At 40.8% G+C, this 21,451-nt stretch overlaps 1 protein-coding gene across 2 annotated transcripts in view; it reads right to left on the reverse strand.

Moving 5' to 3' along the window:
• Window positions 1–1,941: 1,941 nt before the first annotated feature.
• The window catches only part of LOC124615599 (neuroblastoma-amplified sequence-like), a 414,306-nt gene continuing 394,796 nt past the window's right edge, over window positions 1,942–21,451 (reverse strand). For both annotated transcript variants that reach the window (XM_047143590.1, XM_047143589.1), the window contains exons 40-42: window positions 15,455–15,583; window positions 8,330–8,568; window positions 1,942–2,290 (exon numbers count right to left, since the gene is read on the reverse strand). In XM_047143590.1, coding sequence (XP_046999546.1) covers window positions 2,233–2,290; window positions 8,330–8,568; window positions 15,455–15,583 — 426 coding nt within the window. In that variant the 3' untranslated portion in view covers window positions 1,942–2,232. The remainder of the gene's footprint in view (window positions 2,291–8,329; window positions 8,569–15,454; window positions 15,584–21,451) is intronic.

The raw sequence follows: 21,451 nt of genomic DNA on the forward strand, positions 1-21,451 counted from the left end.
GTTTCAACGAATAATTTGGCCAACTCATGTAGTAGAAGAAACTGTTGAAAAGAACCAATTTTTTGATGTATTCAGTCACTTCAATGAGTTAAGTTTTAATTGTAATTACTGTAAATTTAACTGTGAATAATGTAAAGTTTCAGTACCTATTATTGTGAGGATAGATAAGGGCCCGATTTCTGGTCCCGAGACAGTCAGTCCACAGCTAAGTTTCAGACAAGGAACCTGTATTGGTTAGATCAACAATAACGCAACTGTGAAATTAGTGTAACACAATTAGGCTGTGTGTTAAAACAATGACAGTGTCTGCTCCATATGTACCATTTTATTCTTCAAGAACTGTGAACTTTGTGGTTAGGTTTTTACTGCTCATAGATGTTCAACAGGAAAATATTGTAGCAGTATGTGGAGGTTCGCCTGCAAACTATTACTGAGGCTTATGGAAAGTTAAAATAATAGTGCACTGGCCGTATATAACTGTGTATTATTGGGGGGTTGTGAACAGTGAAAGTAAACTACTGTGAAACGCAACTGTGCACCTGTTGGTACATTATTTAAAGTAGTCAGTGTTGTACTTCCACACCTCATTTTTCAGCCAGTATCACAACACGATACGTCGACACCGAGGACAACAAACGAAGAAATAAAAGAAGGCGAACCATCACACCTTCCCAATTCAGTTCATTACCTCCTCATTAATTACCTGCTCTATCAGTTTTATCTTTACGACTCTTCTGCAGCACCACATTTTGAAAGCTTCTACAATTTCTTACTTGAGCTGGTATTGTTCATGTTTCACACCCATATAAGGCTACATTGCAGACATAGGCCTTCAGAAGATTCTTCTTAAGATTTAAGTTTATTTTTGAGATTGACAAATTTATGTTGTTCAGAAATGCTTTCTTGCAAATATTAATCTGCATTTTATATCCTTTGTACTTTGGCTGTCATAGTTATTTTGCTGCTCAAATAACAAAACAAATTTACTTTTGTATCTCATTCCTTAATATAATTCCATCAGTAAAACACGAATTAATTTGACTATATTCCACTACTTTTGTTTTACTTCCACTGATGTTAATCTTATGACATCATTTCAAGACAACATCTATTGTGTTCAACTGTTTTCCCAAGTCTTTTGCCATCTTTTCATTTACAGGAATCATAAGGAATGTATTTGAGGTGGGGGTTACTAAGAACAGTGTGCTAGCTCTGTTCGTACAGCAGTTGCAACTGGAAAAGAACCAGCATGATTTTGCTGAAGTGGAATGATTCACATTTCGAAAAACACAAATCAGGAATCACATGATTGTAAACCCATATTTTCCTTTGTTACAATGTGAAAGTCAAGTTTTATCCACTGTTTTTCTCCCTTCTTCTCTTTGTAAACAATTTAATTATCGCAGCATAGCTATGAAACGAAATGATCTTATGGCATTGTTGGCCGGGAGGCCCCATGCAGGGAAGTTCAGCCGCCGTATTGCACATCCTTTTTATTTGATGCCACTTCGGCGACTTGTGAGTCAATGATGATGAAATGATGATGATGAACACACAACACCCAGTCATCATGAGGCAGAGAAAGTCCCTGAGCCCGCCGGAAATCGAACCCTTGACCCCGTGCGCGGGAAGCGAGAACGCTACCGCAAGACCAAGCATAGCTATAATTATATATGATAAGAGATAAACTTTTTAGGTGGTTTATGATGGTGACAGGCTTTTTGCAAGATGGATGGACTGATTGAAAACTGTTGGATGCTAAACAGGTGGTCATCAGTGTCACACTCTTGCAAGACATGACAATAAATGAACACATTATAAACAGTCTTTCTTTTGTAAAACAACAAAATAACATTTCCTAGTCAGCATTTGAAAAATCTCTTCATGCTTGCTAGGAAAATATTTACAAATGTCTTTATTACAAGAATGAACAAAATAATATAGAATGATGTGTCAGCTGCATACATTTAAATAATAATATGTCTTTATACAGTGTTTAATATACATACAACAATATATGACAAGATTTTACAATAATGTTTGAAGGCACACTCAAATGCAGAAGCCGGAAACTGCAGTCATATCACATTTCATTACTATACATCACTGAGAAACAAATTCATACATTTATATTAACAAGGTAATACAGTAGTCATTTCTTGCAGTCATTCCAGCAGATAGAACATTGACGTGCTTCTCTCAAACTTCATTAGTTATCAGCTCCACGATCTGTTATTTTTTCTGTGACCAAGTGCGGCGTGCTAGTTTCACAGCTCCTGACAGGAGAGATCTGCAAGTATTGAAATTAATTTTTGATTAGGTTGGCCACATCTATATTTTTATAACACAATAACCTATGGTGTGTTATCTGATATGACTGAAATACAGAAATATTTCACCTGTCTTCAAACACTGATCTAACAAAATAGATGTCTAATTACAGATCCATCCCATTTCTTCCCAGTTACATGAGAACACAAACAGCTAGTCAGTCAGTTTTAGTAATGTTGATTTATTAATGTATTTTAAACTAACTGACAGTAAAAACGAAAATTATTGAGAGAAGACACCAACACTATTCAAGGAAAATGATATGGCTGATAAGGACATAACAGAAAACTTGGAAATAAATAATATCATCCAAAGCTTTTCAGAGATAAATTTGCATGCATTACTAAAAATTTTGTGTCTTTGTTTAGCTTGAAATTAAACCAGTTAAGATTACTGACATCTGCATTGATAACTGAAAAGCAAAAGCCTCCACATACACAAAATTCCTTGAAATACACAGATGAAAAGCTCAATTCAAACCTATAAGTCCTTTACAAACTCAGCTACCTAAGGGACACAAATTTTATGAAAACAACATCCTTTGTGCTAATTACTTCTTCATTAAGCTATGATATAATCCTGTGAAGAAGGACTACTGAAATAAGTTACAGAAAAGAGCATTAAGAATGATAACAAGCTTAAACTGGAGGGATTCAAGTACACATGTAGGACATTGTCTCTCCTTGTATACATCGACATGGACTCTAATGCTGTTCCTGCTGTTCAAGACATTGGGACAATACAAACTTGACACCAATAAGCCAAACTCCTTACATGACAGCACATACAACACTGTGGAATTCAAAGCAATGCCATCTTATAATGGACAAAATGCCTTAGAAAAGCTCTCTTCAAACATAACTATGAATAACAAAACAAACTGTCAAAACATTTTTTATAAGAGTTGTTATTATAGCATGCGTGATTTTCTCTGAAATACAGTTCAAGCCTAGATCATAATTTAACGCTATCTACAAGATGAAATACATTTTACATTAACAACAAAACATGTCTTTAAAAATCACCCCAAAGCACTTAAAAATATTACATATAGCATAGATGATCATTTTTTAAGCTAAACTGCAATGTAATATGATGTATGCTTGCAACATATTATGTATTTAATTACAGTTTTCTAAGTGCAAGTTATTAGCCACAGTTTTGTATACTTTTTTGTGTTTGTTATACAGTTTTTACTTACATATGATTGTTCCCACAGAGCTTGAAACATGTCTTTTCCAAGAAATAAGTTTATTTAAGAAAATCAAACAGTTTAATGCTGCAACATGACTTATTTAATAGAATTGATCTTGTTTCAAATAATCTGAACAAAAGATGGAAGAAAGGCAGTAAGAACATAATAGTCCAACTACCTTCAGGTCATTAGAGATGGAGCAGTAGCTCAGTCAGACAATGGTAAAGGAAGAAATTGCATTTGCTTTGATGTTGGAAGAACTGTAGCATTCACCTGATTTGGTTTAGAGGAACCACAGATAATCAGATACAGGATGGCTACATGGCAATTTGGAGCCCATTGTTCCAAAATAGGGACCTGGACAAAATTACATTGGGAAATTACTTTTTGCTTGGCAAGGGGATAATCTAAAATAAGATCTTCATATTAAAATTCTATTGTAAAGACTTTAAGTCCAATTTGCTTTGCTTTTATGGTACATACACAAAAATATGAATATATTTCAATGCTGGGTAGCAGAACTATGGTTGAAGCACAAGAAGTCAAAAAGAAAAAGGACAGAAATGGATGGGGTGGGGAGGGGGGGGGGGGGAGATTGATTGGATTGGGAGGAGAAAAGGTGGACAGTCAGTTGCACACAAAGGCATTCAGAAAATATTAGACTATTTTAGAAGACTAATTGAGAATTTTTGTACTTATTATATTTATGGCCTTGTATTCCATCCTCTGTGTCTCTGAGAATATAGATGGGAAAAGAAAAAGAATGGAGCAAGAGTGGGCTAAAAAAAACTGGAAGGAAGGGGAAGGGGGAGAGGGAGAGGGAAAGAGAGGGAGGGGGGCACAATAAGTGCATATGTACAAGACAAGAGAGATGCTGAAAATGAAGAATGAGATAGCAGCAAAAGGAATTCTTAAAATAATTATAGAAGTTTTTGTTTCTTGGAAGTTTGAGTGATTTCTTTCTTTCTCCTCCACTGCATTCTTCTATTTAATCTCATAGTTGCTTTAGTTGTTAAATACCTTTCGTTCTTGTTTTGTTCTTGACTTTTCTAAAACTTTACTGTCAATAAACGACTGCCACTTCTTAAACAGCTTACTTGATTGTGTAAAATTGAACTGATTCTTATTTCCTTACGATCCCATCCAGGGTATAGTTTTGTTGTTGCTTGGAATACTAAGGATACATTTTATCAAACAGTAAATAAAACCGAGGCCAACAAGCGAAGAAACAAAGAAGGCGAAACATTGCAATTGCCGGAAATCACTTTTGTTTTACTCGATGACTTTCCATCAATTACTATGAACTGTGACCCCTCTGACAGGAAATCACGAATCCAGTCACATAACTGAGATGAGGGCCAGTAATTTAGTGGATTTCTGCAACCACCTTTCTCGAATAAGTGATTTAAGTTGCTTCACTACTCTGAGGACATCTACTTCTACGTTACTCATGTTGGCAGCTGTTTTTGATTCGAATTCTTGATTATTTACTTCATCTTCTTTTGTGAAGAAATTTTGGAAGGCTGTGTTTAGCAGCTCTGCTTTGGCAGCACTGTCGTTGATAGTATTTCCATTGCTATCGTGCAGAGAAGGTATTTGATTGTGTCTTACCGCTAGCGCACTTCACATACAACCAGAATCTCTCTGAATTTTCTGCCAGGTTTCGGGACAAAGTTTTGTGGTGGAAACTAGTAAGCACTTCACATTGAAGTCTTCGCTAAATTTTGAGCTTGTGTAAAAGATCGCCAATCATAAAGATTTTGTATCCGCTTAAATTTGGCATATTTTTCTTGTTTGGTTCTGTAACCATGTTCGGACTCATTTTGTGTACCAAGGAGGATCAGCTCCGTCGTTTGTCAATTTATTTGGTATAAATCTCTCAATTGTTGCTGATACTATATCTTTGAATTCAAGCCAAATCTGCTCTACACTTACATTGTTAATTTGGAAGGAATAGAGATTGTCTATCAGGAAAGCGTCAAGTGAATTTTTATCTGCTTTTCAGAATAAGTATATTTTTGGAGGATTTGGGGGTTACAATATTCAGTCTCACTACAACAACCTTATGTTCACTAATCCCTGTATCAGTTATGATACTTGTTACTAGCTCAGGATTATTTGTAGCTAAGAGGTCAAGTGTGTTTACACAACCATTTAATATTTGTGCGGGCTCAAGAATTAACTGCTCGAAATAATTTTCAGATGATGCACTTAGCACAATTTCGCATGATTTTTATGCATATCTCCAGGTTTAAACATGTATTTTCACCAACACATCAAGGGTAAATTGAAGTCATCAGCAACTATAATTGCACGAGTTGGGTACATGTTTAAAAGTAAACTCAAGTCTTCTGTTCCTTACAGCGACTGTATCAATTGAACTGGGAGGTCAGTAAAAGGATCCAATTATTTTATTCTGGATGACAAGAAGGACCTCTGCTCATACTAACACACAGGAACTATCTACTTCAATTTCGTGACAAGATAAACTACTTTTAACAGCATCAAACAAGTCACTGCCTTTCGGAACATTGTCAGGTTCTTTGCAAAAATTTCGGATGGACTTATCTCCAGCTTCAGCCAGCTTTCAGTGCCTATAAAGATTTGAGCATCAGTGCTTTCTATTAGCACTAGGACCTCTGGTGCTTTCTCCACACAGCTACAACAATTTAAAACTGTTATACTGATGGTTCCTGTATCTACGTTGTTCCTATGTTTGGCCTGCACCCTTTGATACTGAAGCCTTTTTTGTGTTTCCCCACGACCCTCTAGTCTAAAATACTGCCCAGTCCACAGCTCCTGCTACCTGTGTAGCCACCTCCTGTGTGTAGTGGAGTACTGACCTATTCAGCAAAACCTGAAACCTGACCACACTGTGGCACAAGTAGAGGAATCTGCAGCCTACACTGTCACAGAACCGTCTGAGCCTCTGACTTGGACCCTCCACTCGGCTCTTTACCAGAGGTCCACAATCGGTCCTGTTGACTATGCTGCAAATGGTGAGCTCTGCTTTCATCTCGCAAGCAAGACTGGCATGCTTTACCACTTCTGTTAGCCATTCGAGACCAGAGAGAATCTCTTCCAATTCAAAGCGACACACATCATTGGTACCGATGTGCTCTTCATGGCATCCTGAAGGACCCGTTCCACATCTGGAATGACTCCATGACTCCACCTAGTATGCACACTGAGTGCACATTAGCTTTCTTACCCTTCTTGGTAGCCATGTTTATTAGGGGCGCCATAACGTGCGTAACATTGGAGCTCCCAACTACCAATAATCCCACCCTCTGTGATTGACTGGATCTTGCAGGCTGCGAGGTTTCCGTCTCTCGCTGCCTGCCATGCCCTGAGGCAACCTCCCACTCGACCATGAGTGAGGTGTCAACCTCAATGTGGGCAGTAACTGGGCTGGCCAACAGTGAGGACCCATTGGAGTACTCGGACATGCTGGGTGTCCCTCAGATCGCCATGGCTGGCCCACAACAGTGAAGCCCATCCATGGCAGCTTCAAGCTGTGTAACCAAAGCCATCGCAGCCTGAAGCTGAGAGCGAAGTGTCACCAACTCAGCTCACATCCACATACAACAATCACAGTCCCTGTCCATACTAAAGACCATGGAAAACTACTCTACTCAAACAAAAGTACCGTCAACACTTGCTGCAGGACTCTATAGTAGACCCTGACAAAAACACAACAACTGTGTGTAATAAATTAGATTAATATGCAGAGATTCAAAAACTGGACTACCGAAGCACTCGGGTGAAACTAAATAATTCCCTCCTGATTGGTTTACTTTCAGATGCAAACGAAAACGCGAGGACTGTGCCTATTAAATATCGAGTTAACAATCGGAAACTCAAACTAAATTATCAAAGCACATCGATGAAATTATACAATTTGCTCCTGGTTAAGAACTCATAAAAGTCATGAAATCAGTTACTTCCCTGTAGCTGCTTCTGCCTCGGACAGTTACTTCTGCCTTAGTAGTAACCTATCATTTTATAATATTCTCATTATTCCATTCTGGATTTTCTATTGTTTGGTTTCACCTCAGAAACAATAGCTTACTCTGTGCATATGAGATGATTCCATATTTTTCAAATGATGAATTTGGGAAAGAAGCGTCATCCTGTAATCGGGAAAAAACTTACATCTCTGACAACCATCTCAGCCAGTACCACAACATATTTTGTACTCACACTGACTGTAAGTAACAACCATTAGGACCAACAGGGAGCCACCTACATGTAATGTGGATGAAGTTCCTCTGTTCTTACTTGTAAATGACAAAAAGAAAACAAATAATTGATGTTCTTTACAAACTCAGCCATCTGCCCCAGTCAGACAGCAGAGGGAGGGAGAGAGAGAGAGAGAGAGAGAGAGAGAGAGAGTGTGTGTGTGTGTGTGTGTGTGTGTGTGTGTGTGTGTGTGTGTGTGTGTGTGTGTGTGTGTCCAAATACTAAGCAGTTTCTTTTGTACCCGTGACCAAGTTTCTCCAACTTCCATTTGCCAAGGACTGGGTGACTTGCTAGAGATGGAAATAAACCTTTACCATACATAAAACATCATCTACAAAACAGCACATCATCTACAAAGTATAGATCAGTTAACTGTCTTCGTTTCAGCCAGCTGACTTATTGTACAATGTATGAGAAGATGGGTGTACATGAAAAGGAGAGTCGCCTTGGTGTTACATAGAGTTCATCTGTTATGCTATGGAAAATTATTAATTACATTAGAAAACTTAACCAGCAACGACTTACCAAAAATAGAATGCAAGATGGAAAGACATTACATACCCTCCTCTTTGATGCCCTGCAAGCTGAGCTGCACGATGGCTTAACGCACGTGCCTCAGTGAGATGACCAGCATCTTCAAGCTGAGCGACAACTGCAAAGATGGGTGGCAGCTGCTTGTCATTTCCAGCAAGAAGGTGCTGTTCCAGCTGCTGGTAAATTGGAGTGTCAACAAGGTCAGGTGCCAGACCACGTCGTAGCAATAGTGTCATTACTCGCTGGTGTACGATCACTTCGCCCATCTGTTCAGGTTTAAAATGACTGACTTGAGTACAGTTTTCAGAAAGGCAAGAACGTGATTTTGGTTCATACACAGAAATGTTGATATAAACTGCTAGAACATTTACATTCACTGATGCTCACATATAGCATTTAGATATCATTAGCAGTCTGGTACCATTTTTCATACGATGATGATGATGATGATGATGATGATGATGATGATGATGATGACAATGGTGATGATGATAATGGGGTATATCGTGACATTGAAACTAATGATACAGTTTCATTACATAAATGGTTAAAAATAAGCATTGGAACAAAATACTAATATGTAAACATTATTTTAAAAAATCACTACCACAACTTCATTAACCTTGCTGCTCTGAACAACTGTACTAAAATACAGAGCACTTTCATAAAACAACCACGTAAACTTACCAGTAATCTGACTGCTGCTCTAATTCCACACATGCAAAACCTGTATTAGACAGTTCCGCATCTCAACCTGATTCCAAAATCAACAAAATTACACCTGTGCTACAACTACTCCACAATGAATGAATCTCTGCTGCCAGATAGTTTTTATTTCGTGCAATAAAGACTTTAAAGTGTAACAAGTGCCCGCGCCAGGTGAGACATCCGAGTTTCTGTGCTCTCTTAAAGGTAAGTTATTTAATTTGTAATAACAATTAGTTCTGTTTTTATTTCCAACAATTTAATTTGAGCATGTCCATTTAATCTTACATTCGTATTTCCTGAAAGTAGCATAAATCTTAAATTTTTCCATTTAGGACCTTTCGCACTACTCAGTTGTTTACGTGCAGTTTGTGTACAATAAGGTTACATTCCGTTGTGATTAAGATAATTTAACAGATACTGCAGTTGAGTGAGTGCTAAGTTCTTGTTCTATGTGGAAATAAATAACTTTTTATGTTATATCATACGCCTTAAGCACTAACTTGTAGACTTAATTTTTGCTCCTCATAAGCAACAAAAATCTGTGTAGTGGAAAGGGTGTTAAGTGATTTAATTCTTTTTTAAGCATGTAATGTGTGCTGAAATCCATGATAAGTGCGGATGTTGCCATAGTATAGTCAAAGAGGGAGTGGTATGTGTAGACCGTGAGTTGGAAAGTGGGGAACTGAAAAGGGAACAGTGAGGCTCTCCCGTGGAACTGTAGGCTTAGCAAAAAAGACAAGAGAATTGCTGAGCAGGAAGCAAATATTTGTGCCCTTCATGCTGAATTAGATCACGCAAAATTAGATCACACAAAAGTTTGATTACATATATTAAATGGGGAAAAAGATCTTGAGGAGTAAAGGTAACAAGCAATGGGTGAAACGAGAACAGCTCTCCCACCTTCATCTACATTTCAGCCAACAGTATCCAGCAAATTTGACTTGTTACCTGAAGTACGAGGGTGAGAGGCTCATCCAACTGTAGATCGTAGTAGGGTACAAAAGACTTTTAGCAAAGAAAGTCAGTGTAGGTTGATACGAAAAGTGTCCAAGAAGAAAAGTGTCTAAGAAGAAAAGAGTCTTGCTGCTAGGTAGTAGTCATGGGATGGGTCTAGACCAGATGGTACAACACAAATTAGGGATAGGATACCAGGTGACAAGTATTGTGAAATCAAATGCTAGCCTTAGTAAGGTAATAGAGGACATAAGGAATTTGCACAAAAGTTTTGGCAAAGAGGATCAGGTTATTATCGTTGGTGGAGCAGGGAACAGCCTGGCTAAGAACAGTAATTACAGCATTAGGGGTGACCTGGATGAAATGGGAGTAGCAACTACACACACAAAAGTGAGTTTTGTGGTGGTTGTACAGCAACATGACCAGTCCTGGGTAAACACTGCTGTGAACCGTATGAACACGGAGTTGAGCAGGCTACTGCTGACTGAAATGAAATCTCATATGAGTGCAGTGCTAGTTGCTACAGTTGGGAGACATGAATCCACTAGACATGGTCTACACCTGCATGTGAGAGGGAAAGATAGGTTGTTTGAGCTTCTTGCAGATAATATATGGGGGCCACCATCACACACAGCAAGATCCCTGTGGTTACTGGTGTCCAGAGCAGCATCTTTTTTAGGTTAGAATCAGGATTCAGACATATTGTTTTGAAAGAAGTGAAAACAACAGAAGATCACTACAAAATGCTTAAAAATGCACAGAAAACTAAGGTTAGCTTATTCCATCAAAATACTAGAATGAGATTTTCACTCTGCAGCGGAGTGTGCGCTGATATGAAACTTCCTGGCAGATTAAAACTGTGTGCCTGACCGAGACTCGAACTCGGGACCTTTGCCTTTCGTGGGCAAGTGCTCTGAGCTGTGAGTACCGGGCGTGAGTCGTGCTTCGGTAGCTCAGTCGGTAGAGCACTTGCCCGCGAAAGGAAAAGGTCCCTAGTTCGAGTCTCGGTCGGGCACACAGTTTTAATCTGCCAGGAAGTTTCATATCAGCGCACACTCCGCTGCAGAGTGAAAATTTCATTCTGGAAACATCCCCCAGGCTGTGGCTAAGCCATGTCTCCGCAATATCCTTTCTTTCAGGAGTGCTAGTTCTGCGAGGTTTCGCAGGAGAGCTTCTGAAAAGTTTGGAAGGTAGGAGACGAGGTACTGGCAGAAGTAAAGCTGTGAGTACCGGGCGTGAGTCGTGCTTCGGTAGCTCAGTTGGTAGAGCACTTGCCCGCGAAAGGCAAAGGTCCCGAGTTCGAGTCTCGGTCGGGCACACAGTTTTAATCTGCCAGGAAGTTTTATATCAGCGCACACTCCGCTGCAGAGTGAAAATTTCATTCTGGAAACATCCCCCAGGCTGTGGCTAAGCCATGTCCCCGCAATATCCTTTCTTTCAGGAGTGCTAGTTCTGCAAGGTTTCGCAGGAGAGCTTCTGTAAAGTTTGGAAGGTAGGAGACGAGGTACTGGCAGAAGTAAAGCTGTGAGTACCGGGCGTGAGTCATGCTTCGGTAGCTCAGTTGGTAGAGCACTTGCCCGTGAAAGGCAAAGGTCCCGAGTTAGAGTCTCGGTCGGGCACACAGTTTTAATCTGCCAGGAAGTTTCATATCAGCACACACTCCACTGCAGAGTGAAAATTTCATTCTGAATCTTAATCCTACTCCCAACATCACCACTGCTGAAGCCCAGGGTATCCGTGATCTGAAGGCTGACCGATTCATTGTCATTCTTCCGGCGGACAAGGGTTCCACCACCGTGGTACTTGATCGTCGGGAGTATGTGGCTGAGGGACTGCGTCAGCTTTCAGACAACACTACATACAAAGTTTGCCAAGGTAATCCCATTTCTGATGTCCAGGCGGAGCTTCAAGGAATCCTCAGAACCTTAGGCCCCCTACAAAACCTTTCACCTGACTCCATCAACCTCCTGACCCCACCAACACCCCGCACCCCTACCTTCTACCTTCTTCCTAAAATTCACAAACCCAATCATCCCGGCCGTCCCAATGTAGCTGGTTACCAAGCCCCCACAGAACGTATCTCTGCCTACGTAGATCAACACCTTCAACCCATTACATGCAGTCTCCCATCCTTCATCAAAGACACCAACCACTTTCTCGAACGCCTGGAATCCTTACCCAGTCTGTTACCCTGGAAACCATCCTTGTAACCATTGATGCCACTTCCTTATACACAAATATTCCGCACGTCCAGGGCCTCGCTGCGATGGAGCACTTCCTTTTACGCCGATCACCTGCCACCCTACCTAAAACCTCTTTCCTCATTACCTTAGCCAGCTTCATCCTGACCCACAACTTCTTCTCTTTCGAAGGCCAGACATACCAACAATTAAAGGGAACAGCCATGTGTACCAGGATGGCCCCCTCGTATGCCAACCTATTCATGGGTCTCTTAGAGGAAGCCTTCTTGGTTACCCAGGCCTGCCAACCCAAAGTTTGGTACAGATTTATTGATGATATCTTCATGATCTGGACTCACAGTGAGGAAGAACTCCAGAATTTCCTCTCCAACCTCAACTCCTTTGGTTCCATCAGATTCACCTGGTCCTACTCCAAATCCCATGCCACTTTCCTTGACGTTGACCTCCATCTGTCCAATGGCCAGCTTCACACGTCCGTCCACATCAAACCCACCAACAAGCAACAGTACCTCCATTATGACAGCTGCCACCCATTCCACATCAAACGGTCCCTTCCCTACAGCCTAGGTCTTCGTGGCAAACGAATCTGCTCCAGTCCGGAATCCCTGAACCATTACACCAACAACCTGAAAATAGCTTTCGCATCCCGCAACTACCCTCCCGACCTGGTAGAGAAGCAAATAACCAGAGCCACTTCCTCATCTCCTCAAACCCAGAACCTCCCACAGAAGAACCCCAAAAGTGCCCCACTTGTGACAGGATACTTTCCGGGACTGGATCAGACTCTGAATGCGGCTCTCCAGCAGGGATACGACTTCCTCAAATCCTGCCCTGAAATGAGATCCATCCTTCATGAAATCCTCCCCACTCCACCAAGAGTGTCTTTCCGCCGTCCACCTAACCTTCGTAACCTCTTAGTTCATCCCTACGAAATCCCCAAACCACCTTCCCTACCCTTTGGCTCCTACCCTTGTAACCGGCCCCGGTGTAAAACCATGCACCCTCCCACCACCACCTACTCCAGTCCTGTAACCCGGAAGGTGTACACAATCAAAGGCAGAGCCACGTGTGAAAGCACCCACGTGATTTACCAAATGACCTGCCTACACTGTGAAGCTTTCTATGTGGGAATGACCAGCAACAAACTGTCCATTCGCTTGAATGGACACAGGCAGACAGTGTTTGTTGGTAATGAGGATCACCCTGTGGCTAAACATGCCTTGGTGCACGGCCAGCACATCTTGGCACAGTGTTACACCGTCCGGGTTATCTGGATACTTCCCACTAACACCAACCTGTCAGAACTCTGGAGATGGGAACTTGCCCTTCAGTATACCCTCTCTTCTAGTTATCCGCCAGGCCTCAATCTCCGCTAATTTCAATTTGCCGCCGCTCATACCTCACCTGTCTTTCAACAACATCTTTGCCTCTGTACTTCCGCCTCTACTGACATCTCTGCCCAAACTCTTTCCCTTTACAAATGTCTGCTTGTGTCTGTGTATGTGCGGATGGATGTGTGTGTGTGTGTGTGTGTGTTTGTGTGTGCGTGTGTGTAGAAATGTTCAGAATGTAACCACATGTACAAAATAATTTGTAATATGAATGTAAAATTCCTGGTTCCACATCATTATGATCTATCATGCAAAATGATCTATGGAACATGTCACTAACTAACTGAGGAGGTGCAAATCTGTTTAATAATTGCAGCCAAAGTCATTGTGAAGTTAAACACAGTTTTAATAATTACTGAATTATTTTTTGGGAACATTGTCACATAATACACAGGAAGATCAGACAGTAATGCACAATAATATTTTTCTCGCCTGGTATTGCAGCAGGAAGGTTGAAATTTCATGACAATATTGCTTGAATTTGTGCTATAGAGGGCAATTTGTTTTCATGTGAAGCTCTAGTGAAAGAGGCCAGAACTAAAAAACAAACAAGGCATACATGTTACTCTTGTCAACTTGTGAAAAACAATGAAGTGTAGTTTGATATCTGTGGACCAAAGGGCATAAATTGAGTGAAATTCACAGGGACATGCATGTGTGTATTGGGAGGACTGTATGGCCCGTAGCAACGTCTCAAGTTGGTGTGCATTCTGCCAAGAGGGTTTTGTGAACCATAATGATTCACCACACTCCAGATGGCCAGTAACAGCTGCAACCCCAGAGAATGTCGGAGCCATTGTGGCAGAAATTTTGAATGACCGGCGTGTGCAACTGCGAACCTTATCCCAACAGTTTAACATTTGCTATGGTGCATTGTACAATATGGTTCATGACAAAAAAAATTGCAATGTTAATGCTCCCTGGGTGCCTAGGAACCTGTCAGACAACCATGAGGGCCAGTGAAAGAGGCAGCCTCTATGGAGACATGCAGGTTCCCCAGTACAAAAAAATTCAGTGTCTCAATCTGCTACGAAAGTGCTTGTGACAATGTTCTGGGATAAGCATGATGTGTCACTGGTGGGCTTTGCTGAACATGGGACCAATGTGAATGCTACAGCCTATATTAAAACAGGCTGAGTTGTGTCGTGCCCTTCATGAGAAATGGCAGCACAAAATTAATGCTGTTGGTGTTAAACTTCATCATGACAATGCTTGTCCCATGTTGCTGCTCCTGTTTGTGAGAAAATTGTCAAATTTGTGTTGGAGGTGCTCCAGCGTCCATCACACAGTCTGGATTTTGCACCATTGGACTTTCATCGGTTTGACCCCATGAAGAAATTCCTGGCTGGCCAACGATTTGCAACAGATGTGGAAGTGAAATCAGGCAGCCCACAGATGGCTATACTCCAACCAAATGGACTTCTATGAACCAGGCATATTGAAACTTGCACCATGATGGGCGAAATGTGTTGAGAATGTTGGTGACTATGTAGAAAAGTAGGTAAAAGATGTAAGTTCAATTGTGTTTTTTTTCTTTATTACTTATTAAACATTTTGTAGTAAAATTATTATGCGTTACTTTCCTATCTTCCCTCATATTTTCCATATTTTTTTCTTATCCAGTGTTATTGTGCTCTATTCCATTTCTTGTTTTGCTTGAAGCAGCTTACACATCTAAAAGGATTTCAATTTGATTCTTACAACTAAATTTTTCTGTTATCCATACTATAAATAAGATGGCCTACCGAATAGTTGTTTTTACCTTGATATTATAAGTGCAGACATGGGGCGATTTTGTGGCAGTTTTACCTTTATTCCTTCCCCAAGCACTGGATGGTTATTAATGACTAAATTATGTTAAAATACAGAAATACCAAAATGTGAAGTGGTGCACTTACTTCTGCCTTTTGACGTAGAAGAAACAGTGCTGTATCATGCAAGCTTGCATGTTCAGAACATAAGCATACAGCTAGCACTAGTGACAAATTAACAGTCTCCTGTGACTGTAATATCAAATGCTGCAGAGACTGTAAACAAAATCAAAATCTGAATTTTAGACACATTTGTATTCACACTATGTACTATTTTATTAGATTTTCTTTAGTTTTAATTTAAAGTAACACATCTGTCTATAAAAACACTATCATTAATCTTGCTGGATAAAATGAATCTATTGGGGGGGGGGGGGGGGGGGGGCACTTTAATTATATCAAACAATTAGTGAGGATTAAGGAAACTTATCTTCGCACACACTCAAATGGCTAATTCAGACGTTAACACTGTACGGGCTCTTAGCATTCATAAAACAAAAATATTAGTGTATTGTTTTATGGGGTACAAATATGGAAGAACTGTTCACCAATCCACATTGCAGACTGCATGGCAAGTTGAAGTCTGCCACCCTCTGTCTTTGTGTCACCTGCAGTACATTCCATCCAGACTGACTGCTAAATGACGGTACTGACTCGAAACTCTGCTAACAACTTATCAGCAAGCAAACTGGTCGTGTTGATCCTGCTCTGAGATTCAGAAGCACTTGGTCTGGGCTGAGACTGATGCGAACATAACTCTGCCAACATTCAGCACTGTGCACACACATCTTGCCAATTCTTCTGGTCCTGTTAGGCCTATCATACCACAGATGAGGTTGTTGGAGAACCTTCTGACATATGAGTGTTCCTAAGATATTTGTGCTCCAGCTTGTGTAACACAATTTTGAGGGGAGAGCAGAGGAATTCAGCCGAAGGCTTCAGGCTGTAGTGGGAAACACCCATCTACTTCTGCAACCATACAAGTGTAACTGAGTATCCTGTTTTTTTATTTAGCAACAATAAATTATAGAATCAGGGTAGCCATATTTGTAATTTTTCGTTTAAGAATGGTCAGTTTCCTGAACGATTAATGTAGCCACTTCATAAAAATGTAGAAAGGGATAATGTAGACAATTTTAGACCAATTTGTATGCCATTAGGATTTGCTAAAGTTTTTGAAAAGGCTGTATATATAAGAATAATTGATCATTTTATTTCACATAATTTGCTATCAAATGTACAGTTCGATTTTAGAAGTGGTTTAACAACTGAAAATGCTACATTCTTTTTTCTCTGTGAGGTACTGGATAGAAACAAAAGGTTTTGAATGCTGACCATCTTTTTTTTATTTAACTAAGGCGTTTGATTATGTTGATCACAAAATATTGCTCCAGAAATTGGACCATTATGGAATACGGGGAGCAGCTCACAACTAGATCACCTCTTACTTTAATAACACACAGCGAAAGGGCATTCTCCACAGTGTTGAGAATGGCTATGATGTGAGCTCCGAGAGGTGGACAATTAAATGAGGCATGCCCCAGAGATCACTGCTGGGGCCACTCTTGTTCCTTATTTATATAAATGACATGCCCTCTACTATTACAGGTGATTCTAAAATATTACTGTTTGCTGCTGACACTAGCTTGGTAGTAAAGCATGTTGTGTGCAATGTTGGCACCGTTTCAAATAGTGCAGTTCCAGACATAAATTCATGGCTTGTAGAAAATAAACTAATGCTAAATCACAGTTAAGACTCAGTTTTTACAGTTTCTAACACACAATTCAACAAAACCTGACATTAATTTCACAGAATGGGCATATGATTAGTGAAACTGAACAGTTCAAATTTCTAGGTGCTCAGATAGATAGTAAATTGTCATGGAAAACCCACATTCAGGATCCTGTTCAAAGACTTGATGCTGGCATTTTTGCTGTTCGAATGGTATCTGAAGTAAGCGATAGTTCAACATGAAACATAGTCTATTTTGCTTATTTTCATTCGCTTATGGTGAATGGTATTATATTTTGGGGTAACTCTTTCCATTCTCAAAGGTTATTTTTGGCTCAGAAATGGGCGGTTCGGGCAATAAGTTGTGAACGTTCATGAACCTCTTGTTGACCCCTGTTCATTAGTCTGGCTATCCTAACACTGGCCCTAAATATGTATATTCTTTACTGTCATTTCTTGTTAACAATATCAGCTTATTCCCAAGAATTAGCAGCTTTCGCTCAGTTAATACTAGGGAGAAATCCAATCTGCATTTGGAACTTCACATATTCTTGTGCAGAAAGGCATGCATTATACTGCTGCATTCATTTTTGATAAACTACCACAAGAATTCAAAAATCTTAGCAGTAATCTTTCAAATCTAAACTGAATAGTGATTAAAATTCTTCTGGGTATTACGCCATGTCATTGCTAAAAACTAACAACAATAATAAATTAAAACCGACGTTTCGGCCGAATTGCAACGGCCTTCCTCAGGGCACGACTGGTTTTGAATGGGGATAGGTGCTTCCATTTATTACAGACTATTGATGTCTGACATCACTGTTGTAAAACTTTTAATTGGCCCTCTAATATGATTGGCTAGGGAAGATGGAAGGAAAGATGCTATTTGTGGATGTCCATGTCGTCAACGATTGGTAGCTGTCCACCAATCAGCGTTCGGCTTCTGGTCGGCAAGTTTTCCTCCTGGTGTGCGTGAAAGTGGACTGACAGCTGTTCGTGCAGATACATCTGTGTCCCGTGTAGCTTTTGCCCCACGACCGCTCGCTGCCCGTTGTACTGGGATGGCCGGCAGCCAGGACGCTGGGAGTTTGTAGCCATCTTCTCTGTTGATGTTGTCAGGCTGCTTAATAATTTTGATTGCCTCCCGTATTTTGCATTCTCACATCCACGATTCTTTCGCCAGTGCTCGCGCTTCCTGGAACCTGATAGGTTGTCCACAGTCACAGTGGTGTTCCGCTATCACCGATTTATTATGTTGTTCTAATTGTACATAGCGTTTGTGTTCTGCTACTCGTAAGCTGACAGGTCTCCCTGTTTTCCTATGTAGGTAGCTCCGCACTCACACTGTAGTTCGTAAACACTTGCAGTGTTATGATTGTTGACTACATCCTTAGTGGAACGTAACATTTCGTGGATCCTGTGACTGCTTTGAAAAATCGGTTTGAAAGCTCGTCGGCAGAAGACGTTGCCTAGGCATTTACTGAAACCTTTTACATATGGTAAGTGTACCAGTGGAAGCTTCTCTTCTTTGCCTTCTTCTCGTGTTCTGCTCCCTTTCGTTTTAGCTACCTTTCTTATCATGTTGTCATCATAGCTGTTGGCATAAAACGTGTGTTGTAGGTCCTTTAATTCCTCTTTGATGATATTTTGATCGCTTATCCGGTAGGCTCGGGCAGTTAACGTATGTAGAACAGAATACTTTTGAGGTGGGTGGTGGTGGTGGCTCTCCACGTGCAGGTACCAATTAGTGTGTGTTGGTTTCCGGTACACTTTGTGTCCCAGTTTACCTTCGGCAGCTCTGTATACTTCCACATCCAGAAATGGCAAGGTATCATTATTTTCAGTCTCATGTGTGAAGTTTATATATTGCTCAAAGGCTTCCATGAAGATATCCGCAGCTACAGGGGGGAGCGGGGAACCCGTTGCCACACCACCTAACTGTTCGTAATATTTTCCCCACCAGACAGACATAGATGACAGGCATAAGCGCACCAGATTGCAGATATCTGGTGGGATCCGATCCTGTAGAATGCGCATAGTCTCCTCAGTAGGTATGTTAGTGAAGAGAGACCTGATGTCAAAACTGACCATAATGTCTGATGGCTTTATTCGCTGTTCCATAATCAGTTGTATGAAGTGGGAAGAGTCTTTCACATAGGAGTCTGTTTGTCCCACAAGACAGCGTAACTTAGGTGCCAGATGTTTCGCAACATAATTCGTAGGTGAATCTATTCCGTTCACTATGGGCGGATAACCCTCCTTATGGAGCTTAGGTACTCCGCAGATTCTAGGAGGAACAGGCACCTTGGCGATTAGTCTCTTAGCTGTGTCAGGATCAATTCTCGAGTTCTTTACAAGCGCCTTAGTATTTCTGCCTATGCTCATCATTGGGTCATTCCTTGGTACTCTGTAAATGGGAATCTTTTCATATTCAGAAGTGTCCATCACCTAAGTTAAGCCGTATTGTGGGACAAACAGACTCCTACGTTAAAGACTTTTCCCACTTCATACAACTGATTAGAGAACAGCGAATAAAGCCGTCAGTCATTATGGTCAGTTTTGACATCAAGTCTCTCTTCACTAACATACCTATTGAGGAGACTATGCACATTCTACAGGATCGGATCCCACCAGATATCTGCAATCTCGTGCGCTTATGCCTGTCATCTACATACTTCACCTGGCGGGGAAAATATTATGAACAGTTAGATGGAGTAGCAATGGGTTCCCCACTCTCCCCTGTAGCTGCTGATATCTTCCGTTCACGCATGATACTGAAAACAATGGTACCGTGCCATTTCTGGATGTGGAAGTATACAGAGCTGCCAAAGGTAAACTGGGACACAAAGTGTACCAGAAACCAATGCACACTAATCGGTACCTGCATGCGGAGAGCCACCACCACCCACCTCAAAAGTATTCTGTTCTGCATACGTTAACTGCCCGTGCCTACCGGATAAGTGATGACAATAACTTCAAAGAAGAATTAAAGGAACTACAACACACTTTTCGTGCCAACGGCTATGATGACAACATCGTAAGAAAGGTAGCTAAAACGAAAGGAAGCAGAACGCGAGAAGAAGGCACAGAAGAGAAGCTTCCACTGGTACACTTACCATATGTAAAAGGCTTCAGTGAACAGCTAGACAACGTCCTCCGCCGATGGAGTTTCAGACTGATTTTTCGAAGCAGTCACAGGATCCACGAAATGTTACATTCCACCAAGGATGTAGTCAACAATCTTAACTCTGCAGGTGTTTACGAACTACGGTGTGAGTGCGGAGCTAGCTACATAGGAGAAACAGTGAGACCTGTCAGCTTACGAGTAGCAGAACACAAATGCTATGTACGATTACAACAACATAATAAATCAGCGATAGCGGAACACCACTGTGACTGTGGACAACCTATCAGGTTCCAGGAAGTGCGAGTACTGGAGAAAGAATCATGGATGCGAGAACGCAAAATACGGGAGGCGATCAAAATTATTAAGCAGCCTGACAACATCAACAGAGAAGATGTCTACAAACTCCGGGCGTCCTGGCTGCCGGCCATCCCAGTACAACGGGCCGCGAGTGGTCGCAGGGCTGCACAAACAGCTGTAGAGCAACTGTCAGTCCATTTCCACGCACACCAGGAGGAAAATTTGCCGACCAGAAGCCATAAGCTGATTGGTGGACAGCTACCAATCGTTGACGACATGGACATCCACAAATAGCCTCTTTCCTTCCATTTTCCCTTATGTCATGAGTAGCCAGTCATATTAAAGGGCCAATTAAAAGTTTTACAACAGTGACGTCAGACATCGATAGTCTGTAATAAATAGAAGCACCTATCCCCATTCAATACCAGTCATGCCCTGAGGAAGGCTGTTGCAATTCGGCCGAAATGTTGGTTTTAGTTTATTATTGTTGTTAGTTTTTAGCAATGACGCGGCATAATACCCAGATGAATTTTAATCACTATGACACCGTCCGTGGAAGCCTAAGTTGTTATACCTGTTACTAAACTGAGTAGTTTCCTCTTGGAACACTCCTTCCATTCTGTCGAGGAGTTACTTGAAAAATTAAGGTGATTCTTGTGTTATATTACTGATTGTGTTTACATAAACTTATGGCTTGTCTTTTTTGGGTTCATAAACATTTTATTTTATCTGTTACTACTTTTATGTTTCAATTTCATGTACTGACGTGTTCCATGACCTTTGATATTTGCTCCTCAATTTGGTCCTATGAAACTAGATGTGTAAAACAAAAACAAACAAATAAATCCAAAAAGATAGACAAGATGGTGGAGAAGGGGAACTAAATAAGACAAAAATGGTATGTAGTAAGGTTATCCAAAGTATA

Source organism: Schistocerca americana, chromosome 5 (assembly GCF_021461395.2).
Source record: "Schistocerca americana isolate TAMUIC-IGC-003095 chromosome 5, iqSchAmer2.1, whole genome shotgun sequence".
NCBI lineage: Eukaryota > Metazoa > Arthropoda > Insecta > Orthoptera > Acrididae > Schistocerca > Schistocerca americana.